General features: G+C 45.1%; 1 protein-coding gene across 17 annotated transcripts in view; it reads left to right on the forward strand.

Moving 5' to 3' along the window:
• The window catches only part of Foxp (forkhead box transcription factor P), a 337,294-nt gene that overhangs the window by 126,819 nt on the left and 196,722 nt on the right, over window positions 1–13,753 (forward strand). For 11 of the 17 annotated variants that reach the window (XM_076313225.1, XM_076313227.1, XM_076313220.1 and 8 more), the window contains exon 1: window positions 6,524–6,684. The exons of 3 other annotated variants lie outside the window; for them this stretch is intronic. In XM_076313225.1, the coding sequence (XP_076169340.1) occupies window positions 6,616–6,684 (69 nt within the window). In that variant the 5' untranslated portion in view covers window positions 6,524–6,615. Of the gene's footprint in view, window positions 1–6,523; window positions 6,685–13,753 lie in introns of those variants that run through there. 3 more of the 17 variants (XM_076313233.1, XM_076313234.1, XM_076313232.1) reach the window with 3 other exon arrangements.

The following is a 13,753-nucleotide window of genomic DNA, read 5'->3' on the forward strand; positions in this document are numbered from 1 at the left end:
CGAGGGCCATCGAAACGAAACGTCACACTTGTCGTTTTACGTACAATCGAATTTCGTCCGTGGCCGTTCTTTCGAGTTCCTCGTTGCACTCGCCTACATATAGCCACGAAATTCCTGCGACGGATAGCAATGATTCATCCGGAACGATGTTTTAAATATCGTTCATACGCGGTCGAGTATCGATCCTGGTTTGGAAGTTCGACACCCGACGCGGGGTACACGTGTTAATATTGTTTACGCGATGATGTTATTTACATGCGTCGAGCCGTGTTTGATCAAGTGTCTCGCGGTGACGACGACGCTCGAGTCGAAATTGGGAAAAAGTGTTTGTTAGCAAACGAGCGCGCGCACGATTACAAATAATTTTAGCCCGACTAATGGAGAGATCGTCGACGTGCGAAATTGTTCTTGGGTTTTCTTTCTTCGTTTTTACCGTCCGTTCTCAGAACGGAATGCACGGCAGTGACACGTGTTTAATTTTAGAAAATCAACGTATTTATTTAACCGAATTGCAATGGTATACGAGAAAAGGCAAAATTAGTGTTTCGATACGTGGAAAGACGAAAAATGAAAAACAAACAATGAAATCACGAAACGACGGTGTATTTGATATTCCGTGCAACTGAAACTGAACAATTTCGGTACGACGTTACAATATTGCGACCGTTTCTCACTAGGTTTTCTTTTATTGTAGAATTCATTGCACAATAGTACTCTTTATCTTCCTTCTCTTTTCCTTTTGATTTTCGTATATTTTTGTTCGTTTCTTTCGCGTTCTTTTTCAATCTTTTCCTTTTTGGAGTAATCGGTGTATACGGTAGACATTTGCTTTTTTCTACCTCCAGTTGAAATCTGTCGCGGCACAAAGCTTTACAAAACGGTCGCACAAATTCAATGGTCGAACTCTGTACGTGGATTTGTCTCTTCATTTTTCGTCAATAAAGTTTCGTTAAAAATTTTGTTCCAAGCCCTGTGACCCATCGTTGCAGCCACATTAGTATTTTCAACTTCAACTTTTATTCTTCTCGAGTAAAAGTGTCACCCTCTTACGCACTTGTAAACTTTAATCAAATATTCTTACTAACAACACGTTTATCAATGCCAAATTCTAATCAGCATTTCTCCAAAAAAAATCAAATTGAAGTTTCGAAGCAAGAAGCAAGAAAATATCCGCTAAACGAGCATTTATATTACAATTTTCATACAGCGAGATAAGTCAACTTTTCTGTACCGCAGAGCTACTATCTTCATTGCACAGATTATGCATCTATTTTACATCTACGTCAATACGAGCGTGTTCCAAGTGTCGTTCTACGCTGCTTGAAAACTTGTATCGATATTTATTACATATTTCACAAAATCAATCACCATCGTACGAAGCATCCAAAAACTGAAATCATCCAAAAACCCCTCAATTATCGACATCTTCGCGTAACGTTCACCGACGAGAGACCCGCGAATGTGTTTGCTCTCGCGCGATACAATTCGCAAAGTTCCACTGGTAAAACGGTTAGAAGGAACGTCCTCAAGGTCGACGGAACGAGCGCGAGGGAACCCCGTGAGAAAATGCGGGAAAAGGGGCGGAAGAAAGGGTGACGCGAAGAGCAGAGGCAAGAGGCGCAAACCGCCGGTGGAAAAGTCGTGAACAACGGGTGCTCCTCTCTCCATGGTCGGGGGCTAATTACAAAACACAATTAAAACGGTATCACGAAAACGCGGTAAGTAATGTCGTTTCAACGTGAGCGGAGTTAAAGCGGACACCCGGTACAGATTCGCAGATTAATGCTCTTTAATAAACAGAGGCTGCCGTTACACTCGTCGGTATTTCTCGTCCGGCGCGGTCCCGGTTTCCTTTTTCCATTTACCCCCGGCGCGAACGAAACAAAAGAACGAGAACGCCGAGCACCTTCGCTCTTACCTGCGCGTTCACGTGAATGCGTTTTCGCCTCGTGTATTACGCCCGTTTGCTGCTTTCTCTCGCGCGTGTCCCCGCGTACCGTTGTATCGCGATTCAAGCGCGGCTCGGTTACGTAGCCGCGAGCTTATCCGAGTTCGCTACTTTGCACACAGTAACGTGACCAAATTCGGCACAGCCACCGAGGATTTTCCACGCGGGAAACTTCCCGCGGAATTCGAATCTCCGCCGCGTCTCTACGCGGTACTTCGCGATCGTTCGCTACCATCGAGTACTCGATGGTTACGGTTGCTATATTTCTGTAGAGAAAGGTGAATAGGATCGAATACTCGATACTCACGGTTGCTATGTTTCCGTAGAAAAAGGTGAATAGGATCGAATACTCGATGCTTACGGTTGCTATATTGCTGTAGAGAAAGGTGAGCCTTTGAATACTCGATGCTTACGCTTGCTATATTTCTGTAGAAAAAGGTGAATAGGATCGAATACTCGATGCTTGTGATTGCTATATTTCTCTAGAAAAAGGTGATTACGATCGAATACACGATACTTGTGGTTGCTATATTTCTGTAGAAAAAGGTAAATACGATTGAATACTCGATGCTTACGGTTGCTATATTACTGTAGGGAAAGGTGAGCGATTGAATACTCGATGCTTGGGATTGTTATATTTCTCTAGAAAAAGGTGATTACGATGGAATACACGATGCTTGTGATTGCTATATTTCTCTAGAAAAAGGTAAATACGATTGAATACTCGATGCTCACGGTTGCTATATTTCACTAGAAAAATGTGAGCACGATTGAATACTCGATGTTTACGGTTGCTATATTTCTCTATATCGTGCTCCAGAAAAATGTGAGCACGATTGAATACTCGATGCTCGTGATTGCTATATTTCTCTAGAAAAAGGTAAATACGATTGAATACTCGATGCTCGCGGTTGCTACATTTCTGTAGAAAAAGGTGACTACGATCGAATACTCGATGCTCACGGTTGCTATATTGCCGTAGGGAAAGGTGAGCGATTGAATACTCGATGCTCGTGATTGCTATATTTCTCTAGGAAAAGGTAAATACGATCGAATACTCGATGCTCACGGTTGCTATATATCTGTAGAGAAAGGTACGATTCGCAGAGAGAGGTAAACAGTAACAGGAGTGAAGTAAGAATATTCTTGGTACGTAATTGGCGAGATGAAAAATTCTTCGGCACGATCCGAGCCATTTCTCGGTAACCGTGTACACGAAAGAGATCGTTAATGAGAGAAAATTCCATCTTATAAAAAGCAAACGCGTGGTAATCGAATTTGCGGCCGAACGATGTTACAGCTCGTGCCGGAGTAATTGCATAATCGCGTAAAAGTACAACCGAGGACGGTTTTTAAATCTAACCTCAATTTCTCCCGAAAGGAAGAAACGCGTGCCCGTTACTTGAAGTATCCCCGGTGTGTATTCGCGTCGCGAGATACTTTCAGTATCCCGACCCGATTCCGTAGAAAATTCCCGACTCGAAATACTCGTGTTCCAGCACGGTGAAATTTACGTCATTTCGAGACAGTCGAGTGTTTTCGAACGATCGGTGCACGTAACGAGGCAAAGACATCCAACGAGTCGTTTTAAAATTAGACACTTTTTATACGCGAAGACGTTCGGGTAATTTCTTCTCGTCGTAGCACGCGAGTGTACGAATCGTGGGGTAATTTTGTCGCTCGGGTTTAGTTTTCTCGGAATTGGTGTCCCCGTAGCCGGCGATATATTCGATCCCATCGATCGTACGGATGGACAGTTCGACGGTTCGAAAACCACGCTCGGTGTTTCCAACGTAGGTTATCGGTGTTGGAATCTGCGTACAGCTGGAGGCATCTAGCAACACGAGGAGCAAAACATGCCGGAAAAAGCGCGGACAGAGGAGGAGAGGATGGTTGACTTCGCGTGTATTTTCTTTCTTCCTTTTTACTCTTTCTTGTTCTCCCGCCTCCTGGTAAACCGTTTCTCTCGGGCTCGCACACGAGCGTGCTCGTGCAGGGACAGGGAACCTCACACACGGAACCCCGCTCTCTCGCTCGGCAAAACTTAACAAAACAATTTGCTCCAAAGCAAACAACGGCATCCGGTTTACTTGTGAATAAACAACATATTTATTTTTAGAGGCCCCACGGCCGTAACTCGTTTGCTCGGTCGCTCGCTCGAGCCTCGCGTCTATTTGCCGGCGTTACACGACTTAACGGCCGAGGATAAAAATTGACGGGGCCACAAATACCGTCGTGTGTTTTAAAATTCCTTGACTCGGCCACGGGCCGTGTCATTCCTACAACCGGTAACGATCATTCGCGCGTTTTAACGCGAACGAACCAACGTACGAACGTACAAACGAACGAACGAACGAACGAACGAACGCGTTACACTTCGTAGCCCCGAGACTATTCAAAGCTCGGTACTTTCTGCAAAATGCGTTACGATCGGTTTCCAAGATTACGCGAAACGCGTTACGAAATCACCGGGATAGAGATCCACCGTCAAGATGACTGATTTTCGTTTCTATTAATATTTCTTCGGCCGCGGTGCGGAATAATGTATCTTCGTTGAACGGGAGTTCAAACGTACGCGCGTCGCGAGCGATGTTAGTTTTCTGCAAATAATTTTGCTTTCCACCGCCGTGAGGTCAACATTAATTACGACCGTGACTGCGTCACTCGAATGGATCGTTTGCGAGCACGAATCGGAGTAAACATTAACGCCTGCTTCCCCAAGGTCTAGTCGTACCAGACACCAACGAAGACGTATTTCCAAAAAAAAAAAAAAAAAAGAAGAAAAAGAAAGCAAGAAAAAGAAAAAGGAACGCGCGACTCACCCGGTAGAGAAGACGGTGGTGTCTTTCCAAAGGACGCGAACGTGTCTTCGATTTCGTTACGGCGCGATCGTTGAACGATACCGCGATTATTTATTTACGTTGCGCAAAAATCGTTGTCCACGAGTCCCGGCTGAATTGAGCAAGGGGTCTCGCGCAACGTTGACGCGCCGTTTCGTAAAAAAAAAATTGTCCACGGATCCGTAGACGGTGTACGTGTAATTTTGCAATAAGAAGTTCGCGAGAGTTTCCCGCGGCAGTCCAAGGTAAACGTTGTTAATCATTCGTGGCGCATGAATTTTAGGGTTATAATTAGCACCGAATACCGTTGTTCGGTATTCGTGCTCCCGGATTAAGGGAGTTCTAACCGCGACCTAATTCCAAGATAAGATAAGTCGTTAAGTGCACGGTGTGGCAGCCCCTCGCGATACTACCCGGTGTTTTATTGCTACGCCCCACCCCCGCGCTGGCTCTCCTTCGGGGCTCGGTGAGATTTATTGTAAAATTCGATAGATATTGCCAATTACAACCCCCGCGGCGCTCCTCCGCCGCCCGGTTCTATCGACAGAGAGACAGGAGCCACCTTTCTGGCTGCCTGGAGAATTTTAAATGCGTTTTATGTACAGAGAGGACGCGGTGCGTTGCATAAATCCGTCGCCCTGAAAATATGATTACAATCACCGTCTCGAGCTCCCGGCTCTGTCTCCGCGCCACCCTACCCCTCGCCATCCTCTTCCTACACCACCCCCCTACAGACACGACCGACCGATAAAACGTTTCATTTCGCCGGAGAGTGTCTTACGAGGAACCCGAGTAATCTTCGTCGATCATCGCTTTTATTGCCGCCTTGTATACTAATTTTATACCCTTTTTACGCTTTCACCGCGACCCCGAAGGGACTCCGACGCGCCCGGTACTCGATCCCGATTTCGAAAACAACGAGTACTCGGAACACCCATTGTTCTCACGGCTGTTTGCCACGCGTCGACGTTCTCCCGATCGCGGACCACGGGGTGTCCCAATCGTCACCGGTCGATTCGAATTTCCCGCTACTTTCGAAACGCCTCGATAACACCCTTTTCCCGATTTCGTAAATAGTTATATTCGTCCACTTGTAATTTCCGTTTGAGCCGCGGTGGAACGTATGTTCCGTTCCCGCGTATTGTTAAGGTTAAGAATATTAAGAAATATGTAGGTGCAAGAGGGACATTAAAACACGTTGGAAAATTGAATTGTTCGAACAAGCTGTGTAATACTTTTTACGTCGACATCGAAGTACAGGGTGTCCCAATCGTCACCGGTCGATTTGAAATTCGCGCTATTTTCGAAACGTCGGACCGATCGACCTGAAACTCGACGTACGTTGCGTAGACAGATGGGAAATTAATCGTGGAAAAGTACACGGTGAAAGAATGCCTGAAAATTATTCAGGCGTATTGTGAAAAATCGCGTTTAACGCTAACGATTCGGGAACTTTGTAATCGTTTACCTCGAAATCATACGTTGGTTAAGAACATTGCGAACGAACAAAATTGTCGCATATGGGGCTCGGAAAATTCACGACAGGTTGAACAATTGCCAATGTATTCGAAGCGAGTCATCGTTTCGAGCGGTTTTTGGTCAACAGGCGCGATTCGGCCATTTTTCTTCGAAAATGATGACGGAGTTGTTACCGTGAATGGAAAGCGATATGAGGACGCGTTGACTGGCTGTTTTTGGCATCGTTCGGAAGTTCTTGACTTGGCGATATTTGGTTTCAGCGAGATGGTGCTCTTTAACACACAGTGAAAGAAACAATGGTACTTTTGCAAACAAGATTTCCGCAACGCGTAATTTCTCGAAGCGGTGATGTCAATTGACAACCAAGATCGTACAATTCGACACCTTTGGAATTTTTTCTTCGAGGTTGCGTCAAAGGTAAGGTTTATACCGAAGATTCAGAAGCAATTCCAGAACCGAAAGACAACATCGAACTTGTCGTCAATGAAATCGATCCGAGTTTGTGCAAAAACGTCGTGAACAATTTTGGAAAAGATCGGTGGTCTGTAAAATAAATTCGAGGTTACCGTTTGGAAGATATCTTCATTCGTTATTAACTCCCAAGTTTCTATTTTTAATTAAAAAAAAAAATATCAAAATCGCTTAAGTCGTTTAAGTTTTATTCGAGAAGTAAATCGACCGGTGATGATCGGGACACCCTGTACTCGCTCAAAACAGATCCGGTGTCTTCCGATACTGTAGGATAACGTTCGAAAGATAACGGAAACTTTGAATAAAAAAGTTTCAATAACAAACAAAGGGGAAACATTTCGAAGAAATCTTCCAACGATCGACCCGCGGTAACAAAAATTGGAGAATTTTTAACGGAGCGTGCAAGTTGATCGATTCGAATGATATTTATGCACCGTTTGGAAAAATGTATTCCCAACGAAGATTGATAGAATGAGATAGTGATTAATTGTCATTAGTCGAAGCCAAGTCTCGCGATCCTTTCACCGCGTATATTTTGCACGCTATCGTTTTCCGTGCTGTTGGCCATTTCGATGCAACCTACGTATAATGCGTTTCTTTTTCTTTTTTTATTTTCAACTTCGAGGCGTTGCGAAATAACGGAAAAAATATCCAAACATCATCGTAACTCTCGTCGTTGTGCAAAATTAACGGAACGTCGATTCCATCGATTCCCGTAATTTATCGATATCGTCGTATACGCGTCGTAACAGCTCGATAAGTTCGATAAGAAATTGAGCTATTAGGTTCGTTTGATTTTTCGAAAGACGTTACCATCGTTTGACGAACACACGCGAATTTTCGCGTAGATCTGTCGACTCGTTCGTACATACGTTCCAACTCGAAGTGTCACAGTATTTTTTACAATCGAAAAAAAACGACAAAACTGATCCAACCACCTAGTACAAGTATCGAAGGGAGTATCGACGTGTACGATACTTTGTCCTGGAATGTTCTCCGTTGGTTTCCAAAGATGTAGCGGCAATCGTCGTTAAATGAACCACATTGGACAGGTTTTCGGATCGAGTGACGTTTATGGACCAAAGTGAAGCACTCGCGAGCGTACCGGTAACGCGATTACGCGAGGCTATAATTGTAGATACCGTAATGAACACACGACGTAAAACTCGGTTCCGCGCGAAGTTAATAAGTCGAATGGACGAGGACGTTACGATCGGAAGAACAAGATCGCGTCGCATTGTACGCGAGAACGGTCGTTAAAGTTTGAATAATTTTCAACTTTTCTTTTATCGCTTGGTTTCGTAACGCGCGTCCCACGGGTCCTGTGCTTATCGATACATTTACGATAATCGCTCGATCGGCTCGATCGTTCGTAGATTGGGCACAATTAGTCCAAGTAGATAGTGTTATTGTTGACGCGTTACTCATACGACACGAGCGCAAACGTGCGATCTCGAGTTCGCGATATTCCTTCCGCTGATTAATTTCTTCGTAATCGACATTTCGGTTAATCGACGTTACTTCGATAATCGACGTACCGCCGTACCGTATTTATCGCCGTACGTTAGATAACAATAGGCTTATTGCTATATTATCTATGATTTATATTTATTAAGTTCTCCGGCAGCGTGGGCTCGCTCGCTCGTTGCTGGATACGCTGCGAATCTTTTCACTCCGAGACAATGATCTTTTACCGAACAATAGACAATGAACTTTTACGACGAAGGATTGCCAACGGTCACGATCCTCGAAACTTCGAAATAAATATACAAATCGTCGATTAATTTCGCGGTGAGCGAAAACCCTTGCCACAAGAATCTGTGGTTCGCTTCTCGCGAATCGGTTCAACTTCGAAACCGATTAATGCGTTACCATCCATTGCGTTCGTATTTTCTCCGCGTGGTTTTCAATCGAGAACGCGAAACAGATACGAGTGCTCGGTCACGCTCTGCGAACAACGTTGTATCTTTTGTTACGGATTTCGTTTTCGGGGAAATACTCCTGAAGGATCGAACTTGGAGAAAACGCGAGGAAAAATCGAACGTTTCGAAATCGTGCTTTGCCTGCCAATCGAGCGACGAATCTCGCGGTCTCACGAGGGGACGACTTTACGGCGGTGGAAATCGCTTTCGAAACGATAGTGGATGCAAATTATAGTTCACACCTAGTAACGAAAAACTCGAACAGGTTTCTTGAGAACGGACCTCTGTTCTCGAGATACTTTGATTTCAAATTTGATACGCATGGTGAATGAATTACTTAAATCTTTCAACGAAGCAAGTCGAATCTTCGTCTCTCGTCGCTGTTTATTTTTTTAGCGCAACTTTCGAACGCAAAAATATGTTCCATCTATTTTTGCGTTCAACGTCGATTCTGTACGACATCGATATTTAGACAATAGATCTCGAATTTTTAATACAAAGAATAAAAGTAAATACAGTGGTGAAATAGCAGGACACGTTGCATATATTTTTTCTGTATTATTCGTTCGTATTAGTCATCGCCGGGTAAATTCTATATTGGTTATTCGTATTGCCACTATCGACGCTAATTGTTTTCGAACATACTCCAAACAATGTCAGAGCGACGGTAAACCTTGTATACCTAGAAAGGGCGTCCGCATACCCTTTTATATGTTCACGAGAATCTACCGAAAAGAATGAATTCGAGCCGATAGTAAAAAGGCAAATGGATTGTTTGTCGGGACTTACGGAAACGTAGCTGTCACCTGCATTAAATCTGGGAAAAGATCTGGAAAATTAACGAAAGATTTATACGCGATTTATTCGGAGAAGATTTCAAAACCGTGTATAAAAAAATAAGAACTTTCTACCACTCGTAGATTCGTTTTCGCCATTTCAAAGTCTCACCGAAAAGAAAAACTACTACCAACAACTTCGTGGTCACTCTCATTACCGATTTACCAAAAATTGTATTAAAAAGATCCGGTGAAAATGAAATACGATTTTCTCAGAATGTATAAACATTTTCCTAAATTATATATTCTCCATTTTGGAAAACGAAATGACCATCCGAGCAACCAAACGATTCACTTACCACGTGCGTGTAGAACTTCGAATGAAAAATATCTCGAAAACGAAGCTTTCGAAGAAACGTTTTCTCGATACTGGGCATCGAAAAGAAACTTGCCCTATAATTTGCATCCATCGAAATCTATTTTGTAAGATCCGGTTGCGATCACCGCGAAACACGGCTGCGACGCGTTGATCGCGCGCTATCGATGAATCATCGAATTTGGGATTGTTTGCGCGGCGCGGTGCTCGCGGCTGATTAATTCACCGCTCACGTGGCGGCAAATTCTTGTCGCGAGGAGTTCGAGGACAATATTGTACGTTCGCGAGTATCGAAAACAAGATACGCGGAACATCGAGCGTAACGACGACAACGACAACGACAACGACAACGACGAAGACGAAGACGACGACGTCGACGTACTCGTCGCAGACATTTGTTTATTTCCAAGCTGGATGCATCGGATGTGCACAATGCACACGACAACACGTTCACCGGTGTGCTCGCGCGGGCGTTCAGTAACGACGACGACGACGACGACGACAACGACAACGACGACGACGACGACGACGACGTCGGTGCGTTGCGTGTTTTGTTTGCGCGTTTCTTTTGTCGCGTGTATGTCCAGCTGCGCGTCGAGACCGCGGCTGCCTCATGCAAATGAAGCGCACAATGTACCTCAATAGCCTCCGCGTATTTATATATGCTATCCGGTTCATTATTTTCCGCCGCCACTGTTTATTTCTGCCCTACGTTCGCGCCGCGCGAACGAAACACGCTTTTTAGCGAAGGAACGGAACGGTGAACCAGCGACTACGCCGCGAAGCGGACACCATCGATCGTGAGCGACGATCGTTACGCTTTTACACGCCTCGGTACCCCGCACGCCTCTCGACTCGTCCCGCGTAAGAAAATAACCGCGCGGTATCAACGTCGCATCGATTCGCGCGACACACACGATACCTAACGACGAGAATTCACGGGGAAAACGATTACGTCTCTCGATCGCACGCGGCATTATGCAGGAATCTATGACTCACCGTAATTGCCGGTTCGTTCGATCCCGATCTATTCGTCCACACCGGCGAACGTTACACCGCGTCGATCGGCGACGCGAGTCTTTCGCGCGTTACACGTACGAAACGTACTCGTTACGAACCAGTCGCTAATTATAAATGAAATTTGGTCACGCGTCAAAATCGAGCTCGATTTTTAGTCGTCGCGGGCCTCACCCACGCCCCGAGACCCTCGAAACCTGGAACACGTTCGGCACGCGTTCCTAAATCTTGCGCAACGACACGAGGATAGAAATTCGGCTAATTATACCGACGCGGGATAATTTGATTAAATCGCCGCAGCTGCATTATCGCGCGCGGCCAACTTTTCAGCTGAATATATAATCGCCGGATACCTTTGGATTTTTCGCTCAGTTTATACTAAGTGATGCGGTGTCGATCGGAGTAAAATTCGTGGGATTTCTCGAAAACGAATCGGATACGATTCGATCGGCAAACTTTTATACGGGGAACGTCCAGACGTTACGTAGAAAATAATTTTGAAATTTTTCGCTCAGTTTATACTAAGTGATGCGGTGTCAATCGGAGTAAAATTCGTGGGATTTCTTGAATACGAATCGGATACGATTCGATCGGCAAACTTTTATACGGGGAACGTCCAGACGCTACGTAGAAAATAATTTTGAATTTTTCGCTCGGTGTATATCGAGTGACGCGGTGTAAATCGGAGTAAAATTCATGGGATTTCTTGAAAACGAATCGGATACAATTCGATCGGGGAACGTCCAGACGCTACGTAGAAAATAATTTTGGAATTTTTCGCTCGGTGTGTATTAAGTGACGCGGTGTCAATCGGAGTAAAATTTGTGGGATTTCTCGAAAACGAATCGGATACGATTCGATCGGCAAACTTTTATACGGGGAACGTCCAGACGTTACGTAGAAAATAATTTTGGAATTTTTCGCTCGGTGTATATCGAGTGACGCGTTGTCAATCGGAGTAAAATTTGTGGGATTTCTTCAAAACGAATCGGATACGATTCGATCGGCGAACTTTCGTACGGGGAACGTCCAGACGCTACGTAGGAAATAATAGTTTTATTCGTAAATATTGAAGCAGGTGTGCAAACGAATATCGATGTGCACCGCGTTGCGCGTAAGACCGTCCGATTTACCGTTGCCTCGGGAACGAACTCGAGACAACGGGTCGAAAACGACCACTTGGCGTTCGATTCGCGAACGTCACTCGCCGCAACACCGCTAATTGTTGTCCCGTGTGTTTGTAATACGCGAGGAGTCGTCCTCGAAGCGGCGGGACGAGTCGCGAGCGTCTCGATTCACCGTTGTACTCGAGCCAGGATTCTTCTCGAGGTGAAAAATTTCAGAAAAGAGGTCTTTTGTACGATCCGCGAACGTTTCGTTGCGCGTCTGCTAGACGTTTCTTGCGAAACGCGATTCTTCGCGAACGATGCACGTTGCTCTCCTCGCGAAACTTCTCGCGTACTTTTCATCGGTGTAGTAAAAATTCTCGGGGATTCGAAGAACCGTCCCCCGATCGACGATAATTTTTTCCACGGGTAAAAATTTTAATCGATTTCCGATATCGAATCGCTGAAACGATTAAGATCGTTGTTAACGGTGTATCGTTAACTCGATCGAATTAATACCGGCCGCTTCGGGTAATCCTCTCTTTTGATCTCTTTAATCCTGTACCGTGGTTGCACGTTTCTAGGTTATCTCGAATCGATCGAAATTAAATACTTCGAGCCTGGGTTTGGCTAAAGATTCTACCTCGATATTTACGTATTTAACACACTCGACTCGAGAAACGCTGCTGATACGCGTGCCGGAGAAATCGATATTTTCGACCAGTATCGGTGATTACGGATCGTTACAGCTTTCGATATTTTCCATCGATTCTCTCGAAAATTGATTTCTTCTCGATTCAGTTCCTAGTCGATCGTTTACGAACCGCGCGAAGATTCGCGTATTTCTACGAATCTCTGGTTGTAATATCGTTTTCTTAAATCGACAGGTCGCTTTATCGTTGCGCAAATGAGTCCCGGATCGACGAACGTTAATATTTGCCGAAAAAAAAAAGAAACATTCGACGTACGGGATCTTTTACCGGGGTCGATTACGAACCAGGCGCGATAGATCGAAAAAAAAATAGCGCGATCGTTCGAGGGTTAAGGCGAGGAGCGGGCGTTAACCTCGGGACCGTGTCGAAATCAAGAGGGTGTGACTTCGGGGCAGATTTCGTAGTCGTGCAAACGAATATTAATATAATCGCGGCGAGCAGAAATCCACGACGAGGTAAAGAATGATATAATAGCCGCGTCCGTAAGGGATGCGTCTGCGAGCGAGAGGGCGAGCCGCCCAAAGACGAAGTGTTCTCATTATAACGGGTGATTTATGCGCGTGCCACCTTGCCGTCGGAAGGAAGATTCTAGGTTAGGAATAAAGGTAAAAGAAAAATAAGGCTTACGGGGTGCAAAGTCGAGAAAGAGCGACGGGGAGACCCGTGGCCCGCGCGAATATATTAGAAAAATAAGCCCCGCCGGCGCGCGGACGAGCATCGAAAAAACTTTTACAACGCGGACTTCCAAAGATCGATGACTCTTTTCTTTTGCAACGAGCTTCGCCCGCTTACTCGGCGAAAACACCGCAGGAGGAATAAATATTTTCTCGCGAAACGTTCGCGGGCAAACTTTCCTTCGGCGGGTGTTAACGAATCGCTGCGTCTTAATTTTTCAAGAAATCGGAGGGCCACCATTGCAGTCGCACCTCGTCGGTCGTTTTGTCCATGCGATTATTCGTCTCGCTTGGGTTTTCGATCGTTCGCTTCTTAACAGCGAGTTATCGTCTTCAGCTTCGTTCGTATTCCTCGTGATTTCGTAACGATTATTTGTTCGCGCGATTATTCGTCCTGCTTGGGTTTTCGATCGTTGCTTCTTCGAAACGAG

This window comes from Ptiloglossa arizonensis, chromosome 5 (genome assembly GCF_051014685.1).
Source record: "Ptiloglossa arizonensis isolate GNS036 chromosome 5, iyPtiAriz1_principal, whole genome shotgun sequence".
Taxonomy (NCBI): Eukaryota; Metazoa; Arthropoda; class Insecta; order Hymenoptera; family Colletidae; genus Ptiloglossa; species Ptiloglossa arizonensis.